Here is a 22,335-nt window from a genome sequence, read left to right as displayed (position 1 = left end):
GGAGGATGATAAGATGTGATGGACAAACAGGGGCACAGATCAGATTTAGGAGTGTGTGTGGCAGCAGGGGAATCTCTGATTTCAATCCTGAATCACAGGAAAACACTGATATAATGTTGGGGAGCGAACTGATGGCCTTGTTGATCATCCCTCTTTAGGTTGGTCAAGAAAATGGAAGGGAATGAATGGAAAAAAACGGAAAAGTGTGCAGGATACATAATGCACGAGGAAGCCAGTGACAGCTGCTGTGGGCTCCATTACTGCACCGTAACGGTGCTGCACTTAAGACGCCATGACATCATGCTGTGACATCATGCTGTGGCCTCGGTCCACACCACAAACATTCGAAGCTGACATGTAAATTTCCCTGACTGGATAAGAAAGCAGCTGTGGCGGATGGCGTGAACGCGTCCGTGTTTACTCCGACACAAGCGCAGCAGCGAGGCGTCAGCAGCTGAAGTGAAAAAATAGATTTAGTTGCCGTGAAGCTTTTCATAATTGTGACAGTCGTTGCAGCATATCAAGCCAAATACAGACGTCTTTATAGTTGATACTGCAAAAGTGCACAAATCTGTGAAACGCTATCCACGTGGCTGAATAGCTGATCTAAGAACTGTCCCTAGAACGGCACAGAAAACAAAGCAGGCATGGATTTATGTACCTTATGTTAATCCATTCCTCTTTGTTGACCTGAATATGACAACTTGACTGCCTCTGGTGCGTCTGAATTCACCTATCAAAGAGGTTTTGGAATTTAAGAGTCATACAATAAAGTCTCTGCTGCTTTCTGAACCCTTACAGGCCTGATTTTAAAGGAATAAACCAAAAGCACCCCAAAATGAGCCACCTTCTGAGCAACAGCCCAGGAAGTGCTGAATGTACAGCTCATTTGTAACATTCAAGGTGGTCAAAAAGGCACTTTTACCATCACAGACCACTGGAAAAGGAGGAAGAGGAGGCGGCAGCTGTACTAAGCATAAGCCAAATGTACTTTCTCCAGCAGCATCTGGAGTCAAATCAGAGCCACTCTCACCAGTCTGTTCCACACACAGACACCACCTCAGGCTACTCCTCTGCTCTCCCCCATCGGTGGCTCTTGGAGGTTATTTGTCAGAAGAAAAGCTGCGCACATCAGTGAATATTAAGGCAGCAACTGTGTAGGAGGAGAGGTGAGAAGGCTGAACAGCCCCCATTTGTATTTTTCTTCGGGCAATTAAAATTCATCACTCACATGGCTGCAGAGTGGAGAGGACTGAGGGGTCAACGTGGCAGGAGATCATTTGTTCCTTTATTAGCTGCTGATGTGGAGGAATGTTTCTGCGGCCTTGGGGAGGTGACGCACAGTTAAGGCTCAGAAACATTTGAACAGTGACACGACCTTCGTGGTCTGGGCTCGGCATCCCAGCGTCCCACCACACTGTATTTGAACTGGAATCCAATTCATTCAGGGGTTTCAACAAAAACATCCCATAAACCAGCTGATTGGAGCGCACGTAGTCGGCTCACAGCAACAGCTTCCAGGTTCAAATACCACATCTGGACTTAGTCCCAGACCTTTGAACTATTGTCCCCCATACAAGCCTTTGTAATAGTATCAGATTGGAGCTCAAGCTAAATTAGCGAGGAAGATCGTAAAGCTTACTTAAAAAATATTTAACCTTATTAAAAGTCAACCGACCTCCCAAAATCTCCGCTTTATAAGTTGAGCTCTTGAATAAAACTGTATCGACAGCTTGGATGTGGGCTTTCTTCCCTTTGCTTTGGAATTAATAGCTTTAATGAAGGCCAACTTGAAGTGAGCGTGGCAAAACTGTATCAGATCGGTATCGGGTGTTTATTCAGTATCGGGATCGGATCGGGAGCTGAAACACTGGATCTGGACAAAGCTACTTGCTGTATTGATAACATCGATCCCAGGAGGAGATGCAGCTTTCAGAGTCAACTGTCCAATTATTTGTGGACCCTTGAAAAAGACGCTAGGATAAATGTCCAAATATTTCTAGGCCTTCGCAAAGTGGCTGTATTTTATTGAAACCCGTGAAAAGTGTTGCCTTTTAAATGTGAAGGTCTTTAAACACAGTTTCAAAGACCCTCGTTGCGCATCATTTTAAATGGAATCGTCAACTATTGTGCTACGATCTGATGCTTTTCAAAATCAAGCAATGCTGCGTTTGATGGGAAACTTAACCCCTTTCTTTGGTGCTGTTTTGTACTCTGTGCAGCTCCGCGTGTCTCTCCAGAGGCCAAAGTCGGTCCTGCAGAAACAGCAGGTTTTGTTGCCAGACACACAGCAGATACTTTGTGCTGCCAACAGCGATGTTCTTCTGTCAGGCATCTCTGCAGCTTCCTGTCAAGTGAGGTGAGGCTTCCCGACACGAAAGAGTCGAGAGCGTCAGAGTGACTGATCCCGCGCCAATCACGGCAGCACGCAGGACTACGGCACAGGAGTGCAGAACCGCTGCCGTCATTAATAACAACAACTGCGGTTCAATGTACGGCGGTGGTACGGATGGAAGCAGAAAACGCAAAATAAAAATACAACCTGACGCAAACATAAGGAAAATAACCATCGTGAGTGATGTGAAATGTTGAATACTGCACCCATTTGTTGGCTTGTTGCAACCTAAATTTAAAAAAAAAAAAAAAAAAAACTTTCTGACCACATTTTATGGCAAAAATAGGCTTATTGTACTGGAAAAAATATCATTCTGTAAGTGCACGAGTTGGGTGGAGCTGTAGGAATTAAAAATAAATCGTAACCAGTGTTGAGTTAGGAAGTACCAGTGAGGAAATGAACATCTCAAACGTACTGTATAATCAGGCCTTTTCTGCAGCGGCTCTCACAGGCTACTTTTCTCCCACGGTTTTTTCATTTTCGCCAGTGACGTAAAACAGTTCTTCCGTAACTCAGCATTAGCCTGAAGAGCATCCTAAAGCAACCCCGTTGTCACCGTACCTTCTTCAGTTGTCCGCTGCGCGTTCCGACGAACACCACCGTGTGTTCTCCGTACGTGTATGCAGCCACGGCGCCCATGCCCTCCGTCCGGTCCTCATAAAGTGGGTTTCCTTCAATAACCCGCAGGCCTCCGAGTGGCTGGTTCAACACCAGACCGCAGAAATCATCTCCGATCTTCTTTGGCTGTGACAGTGGGAGAGGGAGAGATCATCAGTCCATGTTGATGATGCCCAGATAAACACGTGTTGAAACATGTCCTCTTAACTCCTCCTTTCCGAGTTAAAATGACATATGAGAAAATGATATTTTCTTTCTGTTTATACAGAATCTGAACATAATCCAGCACTGCTGTTTTCTTTATTTACTTTGAAACCAGTAATGGAAAACATGTAGAAGTTATACGTCAGTTATAAATAAAATCACCATGGTTAGCTAACTGTGGCTAATGCTAGCCAACCGTCCCAAACACATTTGCTCATTCTAAAGGATGATCATCTTAAATTATCCAGAAGTGCCTATATGAGCCTAAAGACGTCGGCTGATGGTGCCTCCGCTGTGTCTGTGACTGACTCGTGAGCTGACATCTGTTCCTGGTATTATTGGTTTAAATCTAGACCTTGACAGTCACAAGAATGATGTTTTCTCCCAAAAGAGCCATAAATAGAAAGAGATAAACACAGATGAGGCGCCACTTTACACAGAAAAACATAGACTCAAGGACATTCCTCTTCGAGGTGAGGAGAAAAGTCAGAGCGGTTATGGAATCACTGATGTGATTAGGTGAAGGTGCTTTCTGTAGTTTCAAGATAAAGAGCCATAACTAGTACACTTGTAAAACAAAAGTAGCACGTGTATATAATAGATCTACTGATCTAATTCGTAGATCTACTGAAGGGACTAAACGTGATGCTGTGTTAATAATAATTCTGTGCTCAGACGAGGAGCTGCTGGCCCGGACTCTCCACTCCCTGGATGTGAGTGCAAACAGGTGAAAGGAGACTTTTAACATGCAAAACATTTTCATTAGCGCTTCTGATTTTCATAAGATGCTGTGTTAAAAATAAAATTCTATTGAGCATCCTTACAATCATCTCTGCAGTCCACAGTACAGAAACAAGGTGGGGTTGGTTTATTACAGGGTCCACGCGCATAAAAGCACATACGGGAGATGGTTCCCACCCTGTCATCAGTGGGTTAAAGCCCCAGTACGTCACGGCAGCAACACGGCACCACGCATGTTGGACTACACTTAGGAGGACTCGGCTCATCTCACTCAGCGACACTAATTAAGAGTCAACTTTTGTTGAGGGCTGCTTCAAGTCCTCTAAATAGGGCTGCAGTACTCACAGAAGCATGTTTTATCAGCCATTACTGAGCTGGTGGTATTACAGCAACAGGTTACATGATGATCTGAAGGTCAGCCTTGTTTTCTGTCAGCACAACACTTCAAAATGTAAGTGCACGCAGCGTCCGTGGTAAACGTACTGTATACAGCAAATGGATATACCATTACTGATCAACAAAATCGCCTTTCTTTGTCCTCCTGATTTAGTTGAGCGAAAAGAGAACACACAATGCACCCGACCCCCTCGGCCCCTCCTGCAGGTGGTGAGTCCACGGGAAGGCAAAAAACTAATACCGCTTTTTAAAAGAATGATTTAGGTTGTTCAGCTAAAGTTCTGGAAGCACTCAGCTGCCAGGTAATACAACAGGCTAATAATATAAAGCAAATTAAAGGAAAACTGAATATAGAAATGAAAAGGCAGAAGATGTTTGTTTCATCTGTCACCATCTTGGGAAAAGGTGGACGGGAGGATATCGAAAGTCTGTGAAATGTGGAGTGTTGCAACACCCTCTGATGCGACGCCCGAGTTATTCTGAGCTTTACAGAGAAGGGAATTATGAAGTGTGTGTCCACAGACAAGCCGCTCTCCTGCCTGCATCCATACACCCACAGACTAAACGTCACAAAAGTCCCTTTAGATTAATGCTGCCTGGGCTAATATCGTTACATGAGCACTGAACTAAACATTAGCGAGCTCACCCGCTCCCTGCTGTTTATGATAGAAGGTGTGTGTGTGTGTGTGTGTGGGGGGGGGGGGGGGTCACGAGTCACCAGAAAGTCTCTGCTCCTTTGTCAATGCCTGCAATACACACACACACTACAGTAACATGGGCTATCAGTTAGATGGTTGGTAACAGCCCAGCCTGTCCCCTAGACCTACTCAGGCCCTGGCATATTTCCCTGCAGGGTTCCCATGGTTACCAGTGCAGGCCATTCTCAATGAATAATCAACCCCCCAACCCCAGTGACCCAGAATAACCCACCACAACCTGAGACATTAATTCTTTCTTTTTTGCTGGAATTTTACAGAAACCAGCGCTCTCCATCTGTGGAGGTGTGCATGTGTGGGCGTGCACGCGCGTGCGTGCGCGCGCACGTGGTCGCCTGCAGGCAGCCTCTGGCAGATGATGTAGAAGACTCTCAAAGGGCAAGAAACAAAGACCTGAGAAAAGGGAGAAAGAAGGAGCGACTACTTTTCCTTTTCACCTCTCAACCAGAAACAGGTCTCCAACACTTATCGTACTATCGTACCGACAGGAAGGGCCGCTCACGCAGACTCTGCCGTTTAGGAGTCACATGCCCTTGGCTACGTGAGCACAAACAAACAAACGTTACGCGAGGCCTAAAGAAGATTGGCCTGACCTGTCTAACTAAGGTTCAATCCTATTTCTCACCGTGTGAATGCAGGGCAGCTCCTTGTTGAGTAACCATGGCAATGACAGCCGGCCTTCACCACGATAGCAGGAACGGATCCTCTCTCTCATGGCTAGGTTAATGTCATGGAGGGTAAACAGGCAGAGGACAGTCTCTCTGGGAGGGTTGGACCGATTCTTCTGCCCCTGAGATCAGGAACAAACAGTCAGGAAGAGACAAAACTTTGGTAAAACGTTTCAGATGCTACATTTGAAAGGTAACGGCAGAGAGAACAGCAATGTGGACCCTAATAGAGTTGCCAGTGAGTGTAGTGTTTTCAGATAAAGGACTTTTTAAACTTTATTTAACCACAGTAACAAACTACAGTAACATTTTAGTGAATTCATACAGTTCTGAAGTGGATCCAGGAAAGAGAAGGTGTATAAAGAGGAAATGCGAAGGTGCTTCACCTGCGAGAAGATGACAAAGAGGACGTCGTCCTCCTCAGACAGGCCGAGCGCCTGGGCCAGCCGCCGTCCTGGTTTCTGTTTGTATGCAGCCTGAACCAGGCGGTACTCCACGCCGTCTTTGGTGCAGCCCAGAGGAAACTCCACGTACGAGTAGAAATCCGTGTCATTGGAACACATTCTGACAATCTTTGAAGTGAAGAACTTCTCCCCGCCAGCGTCCATTTGTGTCAGCTGTGTGTCCAGCTGCAGAGTTAAAAAGTAGACGTAGGTGCGGCTGGAGAAGCCGTACACGTAGTAGATGTCGAAGGCTGGGTACAGGGACAGCGTGTCCGAGGGGATCTTGATCTGTGAGGAGACAAACTCGTCCTGGTAGACCAGTGAGAACATATTCACGCTCTCCTCATCTGCCACAAGCTTCCTGCTGGACAGCGTTGGAAAATATTCAGACTTTCCATCGATGGCAGCCCCGATGAAGAGGCGACTGCCGCTCCTCTCCGGTTTCTTACTCTTGGGGTCACTTGTCCAGTCATCCTCTCCTACGACCACACCTGCGCGGAACGGAGGAAGCAAACTCACCAAAACAGTTCTGGCGATAAAGACTTGCCATAAAGTTGGAGCGAGGCCGTCAAAGCTCCATCCTATATTCAAAATACCCTCTGTGCTGAGTTAACAAGCTGCCACATTCAAGCTGGATTTTGAACGTGCCTCAACTGTGGGTGTTTTATGGTCGGAATTTAAAAGTTATCTGGGGCAACATTCGTGTTTATGGATTTCAGATTGTTCAATTACAATTCGGGGGGAGCCGTTCACCGACTGGCTTTCTGTTGTGTTTGGCAAATTATTCCAAACAGGAACAATGACAACCAATGACACAGCAGCAACACACAACGGGCTTTAGAAACGGCATAAACGAGAGCGAGTGGCGTGGCTGGTAGACTGCAGCTTCATAATATGGAGGCATTCTTTTCTCTCCCTTGTGAAGAGGCAGCTGACGTTCAGTCTCATTACAAGATGGGAAAATAGTTTGCTCTGAACATTTTGTGAGCTGGACGCTTAGAAATCACACAGAAATTAGACAAACAACTACATTAAAATGATCCATGCTTCCCAATGACAGAATGACCTGATGGAGTGCTACAGAGTGTACTTTAGTATGCATTATATTGCACCCACTGTTCGCATAAACACTCCATTTCCTCAGGAAGAACATACAGTTCAATATACCGAAGATAAAAACGGCAGCATTGTTAAAGGCTGACAGCTCATATTTCCATTCATTATTTGTAGACCGATTTGTTTAGTTAAGCATTCAACATGTGAGGAGCTACACAATGCCTGTAACCGCGCTACACTGATTTTCCTTGATAACCTGTCCTGTTGGTGCACAGCATTGAAGGTTGATGTAAAGACAAAATAAAAGAAAATCAATAATTTGTCATTGACTCTCATAAGCGACACCGAGCGTCCAAATCAGCCCAACATGCTGCCGGTGTGGCGATCTGGTAGGAGGTAATGAGTGTTGACAAGCGTAAATATGACTAATCGGCAGCCTTGTCCTGCCAGTCTCTGCAGTTGTTGTTTTATATATATCTGTATAATAAACTGTTGGCATCTGTAATGAGCTGGCGCCTCATCCGGAGGTGTATCCTGCCGTCACTCGTGTGCAGCTGGGATAGGCTCCAGCACCCTCCCCCCCAGCGACCCCAGAAGGGAGACAGTGGTCATGGAAAACAGAAAAATTGCTGGCAGCTGCTGACAGACAAATCACAAGAGCCGACAAAAGCATCGTTTGAAATCAGCCATGCCGGGGACTAAAAGTCCAGTCTTGCGTCCAAGCAAAAACTCAAAACCGCTTATTTCAAAGCAGGTTTTAAGGAAGAATGTTTTATCAGGCACTGTTTAAAACAGCCGCTACACGCCTCATCGAAAAACTGAGACAATAAAACGATTTTTGCTCATCGCTCAATTGCTTTGGTCAACTTCTCATCTCATCGTCTTAACCACTTTATCCCTTTCAGGGTCAGTTCCTGGGCCCTGTATAAGCGTTTGGGGGTTTTGTGCCTTGCTCAAGGGTACCTTGGCAGTGCTCTGAAGGTGTACTGGTACCTTCCCCTACTACCAGAACACCTTCCCGGTTTTGTCTGAACTGGCGCTCGAACCCAGAACCTTCCGCTTCCCAGCCCAGTTCCCAACATGCTGAGCTTTTGTCAACTTGTCTTCAGTATTTTTTAAGTCACATTGCAGCTTACCTGCCATCCCATCAGCCTCTCGGGCTCCAGACAGGTAGTGCTCTTTTCGATGATGCGGCTCTCCCAGTTTGAAGAGATCCTCCAGTCTAAGGAACTGACAAACGCCCTGCCAGATCGAACCGCACGCCACTAGTCTGTTCCCAGTGTAATCCACCAGCAGGAGCTTGTTCACATTGTCTGACCACTCCAATCTGGGGACAGAGACAGATGGGCTGTAAGACGGGTCAGTCGGTATAAAAAAGATCATCAAGCATGCTCCCAGGTGAACGACAGACAGGTGAGTCCAGATATGAGGTGATTCGGGTAGGGGGGTATTGGCAACAGGTGTACAGGTAACACAAACCGGTGAGCGCAGGCCCTGACGCTGGGCGGAGGGTAACACTTGGCATTGTCTTCCACAGGCCCGGTCATGTGACTCCTCAGCTCCGTCAGATTCGCCGATAGCTTGAGCACACGGTTGACGGCGCCAACAAACACCTCGCCGGTCTTCCGGTGGACCGTCAGGTGGGTGAGAGAGGTATCGAAGGTTTTGTACACCACCCTGCCTGACATCACAGAGGGGGAGGGGGGAGCCGCCGGGGCTGAGAGGATGGGGGAGGAGAAGAGAAGGAGAGGGAGGAGAGAGAGAAGGGGAGCCAGGGAAGAGGCCGAGGGAATCATTGTGGATAAAGAGAGAAGAAAGAGGAGAAGAGAACAGAGGGATAAAAGAGGAAAGGAAGGGGGAGGAGGAGGAGGAGGAGGAGGAGGAAAGAAGTGCTGGATGCAGGTTTGATGGGGTGTCGGCTTCACTCTGACATGACTGGAGAGAAAAAGAGGGAAAAAAGACAGAATTGGTAAATTTGTAGAAGCTGAACACGTGCAGCTAAATGGGACCATAAGACATTTTATAAAATGAATGGAGACTAGCAGGAAAAAACAATTATTCCAATTATTTAACCTGAACCAAGACCAAGTTGAAAACAATATTAGAGGGTCCCAAACAAAATTATTCTGACTATTGTGCGTGCGTGCGCGTGTGTGTGTGTGTGTGTGTGTGTTGCAGATGCAGCTATTGATCTGTCTTCACCTGGCCTTTCACCGACACTCTGAAAAAGCTGTCTCATGTAACACAGAGCGGGGTGGGAACATTTCACCATTTCTTCTGACTCCATGTTTGACGGACAGCTCAATTACAATCTATTGCATTTCCCCCCAAAAAATCATCAACTCCACATGGTGCTTGTTCTGTCGTTCCATCCTGACCTTCACCACACAAGACCTGGCTGGTGTTGTTGTGGTCTAGCACGCCCATAGCGCCCTGACTCACGTGCTTACACATTACTGAAACACATCTTTTCCTGGCTTTATAACAGACTTGTCCTCAGCACATCCCACTTGGTGTGAAGAAGCGTTAAAACACTATTAATAGAATATCTGCAAAGCCTCCAGCAGCTACACAGTAGACACATATAAGAACATGAGTCACACAAGTCTGTTTTGTCTTGACATGTGTCTAAGACCATAAGCCATTTTATTTAGACCGACTTGCATAACAACCACGGTTGCCAACAATTCTGTGAATGATTACAACTTTAGAATCTGACAGGGGAGCGTTAGAAACCGATACAAAATGCACAACATTCCTCGTTTGAGAGCTGACCCGGTCCAAATCTATTGCAGGAAATGACCCCAGAGTCTCTCCTGGTTTACAATCCAAAATAGTGCTTCTAGTCATGACTCATGTCTTGCTGCTCAAGTGAAAGAAGTGACTATGTTGCAAAAATATGGGCAATCTAATGCAGTACAGAGGAAAGTGGAACAAAATGTTCTTTTTCTCCACCACAAATATTTGTTGTAAGGTTAAAATTCAGGTTAATATCTGAGGATCCGACGGAAACATCTGGCCTAGCTGTGTCTTGATCATGTGACTAGGACAAGTCCAATATTTGGCCAAGCTTATCTCCCACATTGTCCTGTCAGTAAAAAGTAAGGACAGAGCAGCAACACCTAGAGCAGGGGTGCTCACACTTTTTCAGCATTAGTCAAAATGATCTACCCACCACAAAAATGCAAAACATCGACTTATTTTTCAAATGTATGAGGATTCTTTGTATGTACAATGTGACAATGAGTTCACTGTACTCAAATGGCCTCCACAGTCACCAGATCTCAATCCAATAGAGCATCTTTGGGATGTGGTGGAACGGGAGATTCGCATCATGGATGTGCAGCCGACAAATCTGCGGCAACTGTGTGATGCCATCATGTCAATATGGACCAAACTCTCTGAGGAATGCTTCCAGCACCTTGTTGAATCTATGCCACGAAGAATTGAGGCAGTTCTGAAGGCAAAAGGGGGTCCAACCCGTTACTAGCATGGTGTACCTAATAAAGTGGCCGGTGAGTGTATGTTGATGTACCTTGGATAACTGAATGAGCCAATATTGCAAAACACACATAATAAATAACTATTAACATTTTTTTGTAATTGCCTGAGTTTACTTTGACGACTTGCACTGAATTGGATCAGCCAGGGATGCATCGTCCGGACAGTAGCTGCTGATAACCAGCCTCAAGCACACTTCCAGATGTTCATCAGTCATGGTGGAACGGTATTTGGACTTAATAATCTTCATGTAGAAAGTAGATGTTTGCACTGGCCTATATGAAAGTGATATGTTTTTGTCTTCTTACTTGGTCCCGCTCCCTCATTCATTTTGATGACCATAAGTTTTAGCATTGGCTTAAAATCAGAGGTAATTCACTGATTAGCTTAGCGCTTAGCCCGTTGTTTGCGCATGAGCGGTGACCTAAAGGTCAAAATTCAGTTGTCATCTAACTGGCTGCCCTGTATATCAATCAAGTGACGGGATGAACGATAGGCTGATATTTTTTAATGTCACGCCGCGATCGACCGGTAGATCGCGATAGACGTAATGAGCACCCCTGACCTACAGAAACCTAAAGTGGGCGGATATTTTGATCATCGCCAGAGACGGACGGACACCAGACTGTGGAAGCCCTGGTGGGTGTTTGGATATGTTTATTTTATATATTAGAGGCTGGGTAACACCACCGGTATCCAAATCCCTAATTTAGAATGTTTGTTTAGTTTAGATGAAGGGAAAAGGCCTTTGAAAGACCTAATTGAAGAGTAATGTGTGGTTTCAGCAGTATGATGCTGAAACCACACATTACCGTACTCTTATGTCATCACCAACAAATGAGCTAGTCTCACTAATTATGGTGTCAGTGTGCGATTCCATAAACAAAGCAGAACTTCTGAAAAAGGTGGATGCCTACACTTCCCTTTGAAGTATGTGGTGAAGAACGCGGGGAATCTTGGTGTGATTAAACCATGAGAAGCTCACGTTGCCAAAGTATAAAAACATGGATCTCAGTTGCAGCGCATGTGATCTGCCGCGTTGAGGAAAGCGTTCAGTTTGGCCCCCACTGACTGTGTTTAATGAGACGGTAGAAGATCACACACAGGAGCACAAAGAGGCATTGACAGATCGGCACATTAGTTAATTAGTCTGCTGGAGTGATGTGGGGGGCAGAGTGAGGAAAGGCAGACCCCCGAGTATGTGGACAATGGACAGCTGGGGAAACCGATGTGGCAGATAGAATTTCTCAAACAGGACTGAGATTTCATCCGTCCCACCATCCGTCTGGTGTGTGTGTGTGCGTGTGTGTGTGTAGAAGTCATTCATCCATCCATTTTCAATTTACAGCTTCTAATTCCTAAAAATGGTCACAGGGGTCATGGTGAAGTCACCGAGCCACAGCCAGGAATGCAGCAATAAAAGAGTCGCCGCTTTACCGCCACAGAAAGACCCTTAACAGCTCAAACTAAATATGACTCCTATTATATTGGTGATTTAAGGGAACTCCAATTGTAGGAGCCCCCAGGATGGAAACAAATCACCCACTAAAAGGAAAATAATCGAACCCACGGGGTCATCCAAGGGGACGAATGAGTGAATAACAAAACGTAGAAGCGGTAAACTCCAGCAATCAAAACCTGTCTGTCCTTCGGAGGATCAGAGTGCACAAAACCATACTTATTTTATCACAACCATTTTAAGGCTCCTTCAGTGAACCATGTCGTTTTCCCCCCCCATTTTGATTGAAGTATTTAATTGTTGTACTCATGCATACTATGCGGTGAGACACCGACCACTGAGCTCCAATAGCATGGGGAGACAGCAGAGTGTCCCATTGTCCTTCCAGAGAGTCCAGTTGAGAAGTTCACTTCTGAGAAGTCAACCTGCTGCCCTCGGTGGTTTGCACACACTGCTCCCAGTACTTCTGTCTGGATTCAATGGTCCGCTAATGGCTGACTTGGCTATTTTATACCTCCTCTCACACACAGCTGCTCCTTGGGGATCAGACAAGACTTGTCCCCAATCATATGAGTTGGTTACTGGTGACATCACGCTGGCTGGCCTAAGTGTGCCTTTCAAATATAAGAGACCCTGCAGGGGATTCTAGCAGGCAATCGTCTACAAGCCTTGGTTACTACAACTGCATTACAATTGAGCTTCCACCTAACCTGATATAAAATAAATAAAAATCAGGCCTCTGACATCATGGAAGACAAAATGTCCATGTAAAAAGGTTAATATACTCTGATGTTGATTTGGAAAGCCTCGCCGACTGTTGCTGAAGGACACACATTATGTAATTTATGTCACCCTGTTCAGCAAAGGTAGCAGAAGCGTTACAGAGAGGACAGCACCGTCTTTCCAGAGCCTCTCTATTCCATCTCACTTCTAATCAGCTTAGCTGTGTAAACAGGTTTTGGAGGTCTTGCATCTTCAGACTTTAAGAAACATAAAACACAAACCCCACCATTCATGAACCAATGTTCAGCCCCTGATCATCATTTTAGGCAGCTCTTACCTCCCTTTAAATGCTGTGGTTATTATATATGTGGTATCGGGGGGGGGGGGGGGGGGGGGGGGGGGGCATTTTCCCTTCGTTGTCATATGAGCGACCTGATTTCAAAGCTACTCTCAACGAATCTGTGATTTTAGGGCTGTCACATGGGGCAAATTTCCAGTCAGGGTTCCCGGTGAGCCTCGACCCCTTTCAGACCTAAATAACCCCCGCCACCAAGATTTCCTCACCTCCCTGTGCACCAAATGTAATAGGCTAACAGGAAACACATCTGCCCCTCCATGGTAAATGGAATTAGTATCTGATAATGTTATTGTGATACTGTTTTGCTGTGTCTGAAATTGCGCTCTCTCTCTCTATTGCTTCTCAAACACACGGCGCTAGAGTCAGAGTAAGAAAGCTGCACTGGAGCACAGAGAAAATACTGGGATGGGCTGGTGTTTTCAATGTGTCACGATTTTATCTCACAGCTGTGGAAAATATGTGCTTATCAGCTATTTTGCATTAAAGGGAATTACTGTGCCATTTAAAGCAGAGAAGCCTTTACTCTTCTTTTACATTCCCGGCTCGTAGAAAGCTGTTTGCCTGATGTCATCAGCCACAATCACCAACAGTAGCTCTTTTAAAACGTGTGAAGTCTATTCAGAACAGGCTGCAAACTCTGAACTTTGCTGTCGACGACATTTCAAACCTTCTTTATTTGCAGTGTTTTTGGACACAGATGAAAACAAAATGATTCCTTTTGGACATTTCCAGGTATTTTGTGGGGGGAAAATGGAGTAGTTTTCTTTTCTTTTTTTTTCTTTTTTTTTTACAAGTGGCCCTAATCCTCTTTTGAAATAGCTTATGGAAAAGTCTGAAGCCTTTCAAATAAATGTGCTGCTACAGTACCAGTCTACAGTACTGCAGCAACAGACGGGGTCTAAAATCTGATAACATTGGTATTTGATAGGGCGAACGGTCGGGTCTAACAGCACCGGTGCACCTCATTTCATTTTTCACAGTCTTGAAAAGAACATGTATGAGTCTTTGAAACTCTGGACTGAGGAAAACATCTCAGTGGCGCCGTTTGAAATCTTTTCACCACCCATTTTTTTAACAAATCTCAACTACTCCTCTTTCGCCAACAGATCTGTGAGCTCGACAGATAAGAATGGAAATCTGCACCACAAATTTCCAACATCCAGATCTACAAATCTAATAATGTTCCAGAAAACCTACTAAAAAGGTTGTGTGTGTGAACAGAATTGCTGAAGAGCCTCCTGCACACCATCTCACACACAGAGAGATTCAAGTCTGTTTTGACTTTTGTCTCCAGCATTCTTTTAATTGCCTTGTTAATGTGATTAATGTGCTTCACCGATGGGTGAAGATGAATAAATTTGCTGTGCTAACTAAAAAAAAAGCATGACAAACTGCACAAACAACAGCTTTCCTCCCACTGCCTGTTCCCCAACACACTGAATGATTTTCTTTCTATAGTAGTAAATGTGTGTGACCTCTCTGGAGGCTGAAACACACCTATAGGAAGTCAGGAGGCACTGAGAAAGGAAGTGAAGAATGCCAGATTGTTTCCTGCCTGTTCTTTAGTCTTTTGTGTGTGTGTGTGTGTATGTGTGTGTGTGTGTGTGTGTGTGTGTGTGTGTGTGTGTGTGTGTGTGTGTGTGTGTTCACATATACTCGATATTGAGCAGAATGCTCATTCTACAGGCAAAGTGGGGCCACGTTTGTGAACTGGGACCATTTTGCTGGGCCCCACAACCTTAAAAGAATGTTTGACTGTTCAAACATGGTTTTAAGGCTGAGGTCAGAACCAGGTTAGGGAGTTATTTGGGATGGGATGGTCAGGGTTCTGGTAGAGAGCTGGGTCATGTAATCTGTCTATGAAACTAACAGGAATTGGTCGAAAATTTGGCAGGTTGAGCTCTGCTGGGAGGACGACAGCTTGGCCATGACTCCCGCCTCTGAAAAGAAAATATGCAACATATGAGCGGTGGATTGTTCCAGGTTCACTGACCGCAGGACACGGAGGTCTAATTGCTTTCACTGACCAGTGACCTTTAAATCACGCTGCAAGCGCCGAGTGTGGTAGAGCATCAGAAGTGACTCCAAGAGGAGCCAGACTGGATCCAAACATTCCCTCAGATTCTCTTCCTATTTAAATACTAATTAAGGAACGATCACCATGAAATCACAAGTTTTCAAGAAATCCTTTTTCACATTTCAGTCAATCGTAGTAAATGGGAAAATAGATTTTCTTTTTAAAAAAAAAAAGGGGGGGGGGGCAGTAATTCCTGCCGCTGTCAATCCAGCAAACGTCCGACTGTAGACGCTGCCAGGAAGAAGCAGGTGAATGACAGCGGGGGCTCGTCTTTGTCTGGACTATCGCACAGCCACCTGCTGCTGGAAATCATTGGAAAACCGGAATAAAAACAATTCATGGTGTACTCGCTGAAAAACGCCTTTCTGCACTTAACGAGTCATTATCTCTCTTTTGTTCATGACAAACGGAAAGTGAAATAGACTAAATGAGAACAAATAGAGAAATTCAGGGTTGATGTAGTTGCTACAAGTCTGTACATGTTGACACCGAGTTAAGCACATCTGGCATAATAATAGCAAATCCATCATCATTGGAAAGTGGAGACTAGGCTTCACCATGGCAACAACAGCGGCTTACTCTCCCACTCCAGAAACAGCTTTGCTTATTTACATGCGCTCTATAACATTTATGTTCCCATCTTGCTCGTCAAGAGAGAGGATGGGAAAAATGCGTGCGTTGATGCCGACGTGAAGTGCTGGACTCTTGAAAAATAACGTTTTTCAAGAAAATACGGAGATGTGACGTCAATTGTATCAGCCTAGAAGACGCCTTCTTTAATGGGGGAAAACAGAAACTGCGCATACCTAAAAAAATCCATAAATAATTTCATAAAGTACCAAAGAGCAGCTTCATGTCAACACAGAGCTGAAAGATGAGACAGATGATTGAGATCGCCCATCCTGCCGATCCCCTCTGAGCCGAGGGACGGGATCCAGCGTGGTTCTGTTTAATGCATTCAGTCCATTTCGGAGTGAGCTGGATTTCCTGGTGACCAATGATGCTACACTGTTGTCACGCTACCATCATGGCAGTGCCACGTGACCGAGCTGTCACCAATGGAGACGTAAGCCATGTCAGCTTGTACTTTTCTAACGCAGACCATAAAGTACCTCACTGAACCACTGAGTCCTGGAAATGAGTCTCCGCTGACTCAGCATTTCTTTGCTGCTGACTCAGAAATACAATTTGTATATTTTGAGTCCACCGGTATATAACAGTAGCACACGGATATGGTATATAACCAAAATCCTCTGATAAGCAACAGAGGGTATTAAAAGGCTTAAACCTGCTGCAGAGACAGCCCTTAAATGTATAGAAAATTTACAAAGTACAAAACTCACTATGGTTCACCACAGTTCATGACCTAGGACCCTGTAAGATCTGCTGCTTGGGCCACTTTTGGACGGACAGACAGACGGACAGACAGACAGACGATTTGGGGGATGGATGGATGGATGGATGGATGGATGGATGGATGAAGCAATGAAGGATGGATGGATGGAAGGAAGGAAGGATGGATTGTTTGGGAGATGGATGGATGGAAGGAAGCAAGCAAGGAAGGAAGGATGGATGGATGGAAGGAAGGAAGGATGGATGGTTTGGGGGATGGATGGGTGGGTGGTTGAGGGGATGGATGGTTTGGGAGATGGATGGATGGTTTAGGGGGGGATGGATGGTTGGGTGGATGGTTGGTTTGGGGGGGGATGGATGGGTGGATGGATGGATGAGCAGTAATCAGGAGGAAACACAGTTTACAAATCTAAAGAAAATAGTACAACACAGATATCAAAAAGAGCAAAGAGGAAGTGATATCCCATAAAAGGCAGCTGCTGCTCATTTACCTTTTGGTGCCGTGCACACTCATCAGGAGACAGACCACAATGGCCGTTAGACACTGTCAGCAGTGGAAACAGTCATCACAAATGTTCAACGCAGAGCCAGACTAAGTTATCCAGTATGTGTTCATCTTCCTATTTTGGCCATTAACTCCTTTTTTGCATCGTAAAACATCTTGGAAAATCAAAAAGACCCTTTTTCCATTTCAGAGGGGGATTATTATCGTTTCGCATTTCCAACAGGCTCGTTGTCCCATTTTTGATGTTATTGAACAGAAGCAACAGTGAATAGAAGCAGGGCAATGGAAGCCCGGTTACATTTAAGCAAAAGCCGCGCTGCTGCGCACGTCTTTCAGAGGCAGACTATTGAGCACACAATGGCAGCCGCTCGCATCAGCAGCAGTACTTGAAAATGGTCACAGCCATTTACTGTGGATTTACACATTGTGCCCTGGAGGATCGGGAGGGCCACACCATGGACACCAGAGCTAATCCAAGGTCTTTCTTGTCAATGTGTGTTGCATGTGAAGAGCGTTCGTGACAGGGGTTAGCATGCTGCCCCGCCAGGCCAGCCTTAAAGGTTTAACACCACGCAAACTCAATTTAGGCAATCACAAAAATAAACCCCTCTGACAAACTACGTTTAGCAATGGCAACAGCAGGGTGTTGCGCAATCAAACAAACTACCAACTCATTACGAAAGCACAAAAATGTGAAAGATTATGTTTAATATCATCATCTTCAGATCCTCCGCTGGAGTTTCCTTTGAGTGTCTTTGAATACAGGCAGTGTCTTGAGTTACACTTTAAGGATGATGTGTGGACTCTGCATAGGCTAAATTAAAGTAGCCCCTGAGTTCCCATTAGCTGAAGTGCAGTAAAGTCTTTAAAACAACAATTCGCCATGGTAACATAATTTAGCAAAGTGCACAATGTAAACTGCGATCACACCAGATTGATGACAGAAACAACCGCCGTACACTTTCTCTAAAGTGACAAAGCACGACTAAATAACGCTATAATAAAGCAACTGCAACGTCTCATCAACACAAAGATGTGCTTGTACATATTGTATAGTTACCACACGAAGCACCAAGTAATGCCACACGCCACAATTTGGGATCAAGTGAACTGGGCTTACTGGCCTAAGGGGCCATACAGGGTGTCACTGGTTTTAACACTACAATCTTTCAAACAGTACATATCCAAAACTCTCCAATCTGAGATATTAGCACAGCGTGAAAGTAGAAACAGATCACTACATGACAGCATAACCTGGAGCCTAGAGTCAGAGCCCTCTGACCTTCCATTTAATCATTGATTACCCACTGAGCTGGCTAGGTCTGTTAATGCTAATATAGTAATGAATAATAAAAGTATAACCACACAGCACAGCTGTGAGGCTAACAGCGTAGAGGCTAACAGCGTAGAGGCTGGGACCTGCCTTCATTCAGGCAGGTGTTGGTTCAAAACCCAGATTTGGGTGAGACATAAAACACTCCCTGGAATCGAAGCTCCTCTCATTACATAACGGCAATGTTGATTTTGTCATAGTTCACAGGTTGTTTTCAACCGTTTCGCGTGTTTACAGGATGAATAGTGCTGTTTATTACCGGCCTAAGAGTCTACGAACACACTCAGCCAAACACACCGACATTAACTGACTTTGACAAGTCAAAGCTGCCTCAGTTCTTCAACAAAAGCAGAAAAACCTGTGAATGAAGTTTGTCAATGAAATTGAGCCCCTCCGTCTGTCACTCACTCGCTCGCTCGCTCAAGAAGAGACATTTACACACCAAAACACAGCTTCAGGAGCCATTTGCTGTTTGACATCTTGCTCAAGGGCACAGGGACAGGAGCTTTCTCCAACAACCGTCATCATGTCGTGGGACGAGTCTTCCACCATACAAACGTGCCAAATTTCACACAAGCCTTTATAAACATTCATGCATTCACATCAGAGATCATATATACAGACACACACTATGGTTTGCTTTATGAACAAGATCTTATTTAAATTGATTGAAACAAATTGATTTATTCCTAGTGTTGATGGTCTGGAGCACAGTGAAGATTGAATCATCAAACATACTATAGTAATATACAGCATTTAGCATTCACACCAACAATCGCACCAGTTTTCATACATTCATCTTTATTTCCCCCTGTCAAATTATTATATCTATTCCTGGGGAAAAAGAACCAAGTAGGACCATCAAAAATATATCATCTTAGTATCACTGAAAGATAAATCCTTCGGATAAATAAGACCCAGAATCCTGGAGGCTTTGGTGCTGATGGATCAATGATCGTTTCCTCATTGGTATCAGGCCTCTCGACGTCATCGATAGAAACGACAATTAGGTTATTAGAAGTATTCTAATATAAGAAATATTAATTCAAGCTCAAGCACATGTGTTTCAAATGGATAATCACAGGTTATACAACGGGCCGCCTGTGATTGATAACCTCGGGCCAGCTGTCAATATACGTGATCATATACATTGGTCACGTCGTTGACATTGATTTCTCTGGAATCTGATTACATAGTGGAGCACTTCACATGTGCAGCAGAGGATCGGGTAGGTTCGGGGCTGATTCGGAGGATGGACGCTTCCCCCCATCACATGGACGGAGGCTGGGGCAGGGAGCGACGCCGAAATGCCCGTTTCCTCCCCACCTTGCGGGGGCATCACCCTCGGTGTCCCCCAGCGCAGTTTGATGCCGTTTTCTGCGTTTTATGTGCGATTTCAAGCGTTTTTCCCCGCCGCCCCCTTCTTTGTTCTTCATTTAATGGATCGGCGTCTGGAACCGCTACCCCCCCTCATCCCCTCCCCCTCGGCCCCCTCCACCACTCTACCGTTTAGCACACGGGGGGGGGGGGGGGGCACGCACATTTTTTGGCATATAAATCATATTCCGCACTGAGCACAGCAATTAAAAATGGATGAAAAAGGCAAAGCGAGTGGTTCGGCGCTTGACGGACTAACCAGAACGTGCGCCGTCAAACACCCCCGGGGTAAAAGCAGCAGCCCCTACCTGGGGTAGCAACCCTTACCCGGCCACTCATCACCAGTCATCGTGAGCAAAATCAGTGGGGAAATCGGACAGGTAGCGGATTTACACGCTCAAAAGACAAGACCGAGGCAGCAGGAGCAGTGATGCGAGGGGGAGGTGAGGCGTTTTCCCCCCAAACATCCACTCACATACAGCCCCCCCATCACCGTCGCCACTGCTGCCGCTGCCCCCATTGCTTCCAGGAGGACACGGAGAACCCCAACCAGCTCCCAAACACTTGTGCCGCTCCGGACCTACCTGTTCGGGAAGCTCAGAACAGCCCGATGGGTGATTTAAATCCACAGTCCCACGCGCGTTCAGCTCCTGCCTTTTTCTTCTTCTTCTCCTCCTCCTTCTTCTTCTTCGCGTCAAACCTGCGCGAGTTGAGGTCAGGACAGGTGGCGACGGCAGCAGGAAGAGACCAAATTGTTCCGAGTTTCCTGCGTCCAAAATGAGAAACAATAATCCAGAGCGGAGCGACGCGGCACGTCTCCCCCATTTACACGCAGCCTGCCTCGCTTTGGCTCGGCTCGGTCGTCCCTGCTCCGCCGCGTCTACCCCCCCGCTTGGACTGTACCACTGCCCACCCGGAGGGGAGAAGCACGAGTCAATCAAGCGCCTGAATTTTCACTATTTAACCAAAATTCATCGTATTTCTCTTCAAAAAATACTTTTTGAAAATTAGAATAACTTGGCTGTGTTGCAGTCCCATCGTATTTTTAACTCAAATACCCGCCTTGACCATATCAACGATGTTCTATGGTTCAGTCTGGCTGCTTAATCTGTTTTTCTCATTTTAAAGCCAGATGTGGAGAGAGAGACAATGAGTCAGAGGGAGAGAGAGAGAGAGAGAGAGAGAGAGAGAGAGAGAGAGAGGGAGGTGTGAAGATGTACATAAAGATAAAGTTCTAGGGTAAGAGAGGAGAGTCACAGTCCAGCATCTATGTAAAGATGTAGAAAATGAAGGCAACACGATGGGAAGAAGAGGAAAGATGAAGTCAAAAAGGAATTAGGAGAAAGGAAAGAGGAAGAAAAAATATAGAGAAAAAAGCAAAGAAATTGGGAAAAATATTGGGAATCTCGAGGGGGCATGCATGAGCAGATTCTTCAGGATAGAATTACAAATTAAATGGATGGAAAGAGCAGACAAGAAAGAAAAACGTACAAAAGTAAAAGCCTCACTCAGATCCCCCAGCAAATACTGACTGATGCTAATTGTATCACAAAGATGAAGCCATCACAGAAAGATGACAGAGAACAATATGCTCATTCATTTTAAATCAGCTTTTCACTCGTTCAGATGCTCCCAGAGGCTGCAATGAACACTGTTGATGCTAACTGTTTAACACTCACAATTAAACAACGGAAATGTCGTGTTATGGTTCATCAGGACATAGTAGCCCACAGAAAACCTCAAAGACACGCGTTACTAAACGCATCACAATGGCTAATTTGTTTGTAATACAGTTGATTATTTCCTCTATTTTTAACCAGAGTCAAAAAGTGAGAGACAGGCTGACAGGATTAGAATTAGCCAGACAGAACATTACCGGCTAATTATAGTTCAGAGGTCAACTATGTGTTATCTGCACCAATGTGTGACGTCATCTGAAAGCCTGAGCAGTCAAATTTAATCTTTTTATCTGCTGTAGTCAGCTTTAGTTTTGCCGTTTCAATCAATCAAATATAAGAATTAATGATATATTTTAAAAAGCAACAGCATTGATCCTTGTTTTCTGTCAATGATGAAGAGTCTCTTCGGGAACTTTTTATTGACACACCTAACCCCAGCTAAATTGATACGTTGGTAACTGAGTGACTCAAAGTTAAAATGTGAGGGCTCCAAAGGTGCGAAGGCTCGTGTTATTTTCCAAATATGCATGGGTCGATACAGACCAACGGTACCGAAGTGAACCCAGACACAGCTCTGTGCCACAGTCAAGTATGGCCTTGCCATCATGGCAACTGCTTGAAGCTGCAGACTCAGTGTTTCCACAAAAGCTTAAAATAACTGGGAAGCAGGGCTGGGTTCAGGTTCAGGTTTAGACTGGGGTCTGATCATGCAGGACTGGCTGCAGGCACGCTG

At 45.3% G+C, this 22,335-nt stretch overlaps 1 protein-coding gene across 2 annotated transcripts in view; it reads right to left on the bottom strand.

Moving 5' to 3' along the window:
- Positions 1-20,800, bottom strand: part of plxna3 (plexin A3) — a 54,894-nt gene extending 34,094 nt beyond the window's left edge. For both annotated transcript variants that reach the window (XM_003963049.3, XM_011621828.2), the window contains exons 1-6: positions 20,508-20,800; positions 8,717-9,172; positions 8,374-8,564; positions 6,125-6,672; positions 5,696-5,860; positions 2,957-3,139 (exon numbers count right to left, since the gene is read on the bottom strand). In XM_003963049.3, coding sequence (XP_003963098.2) covers positions 2,957-3,139; positions 5,696-5,860; positions 6,125-6,672; positions 8,374-8,564; positions 8,717-9,033 — 1,404 coding nt within the window. In that variant the 5' untranslated portion in view covers positions 9,034-9,172; positions 20,508-20,800. The remainder of the gene's footprint in view (positions 1-2,956; positions 3,140-5,695; positions 5,861-6,124; positions 6,673-8,373; positions 8,565-8,716; positions 9,173-20,507) is intronic.
- Positions 20,801-22,335: the final 1,535 nt, after the last annotated feature.

This window comes from Takifugu rubripes, chromosome 3 (assembly GCF_901000725.2).
Source record: "Takifugu rubripes chromosome 3, fTakRub1.2, whole genome shotgun sequence".
In the NCBI taxonomy this organism is placed as follows: Eukaryota; Metazoa; Chordata; class Actinopteri; order Tetraodontiformes; family Tetraodontidae; genus Takifugu; species Takifugu rubripes.
Note: the sequence above shows the minus strand (reverse complement) of the source record. Positions and strands in the feature narration are given on the sequence as shown.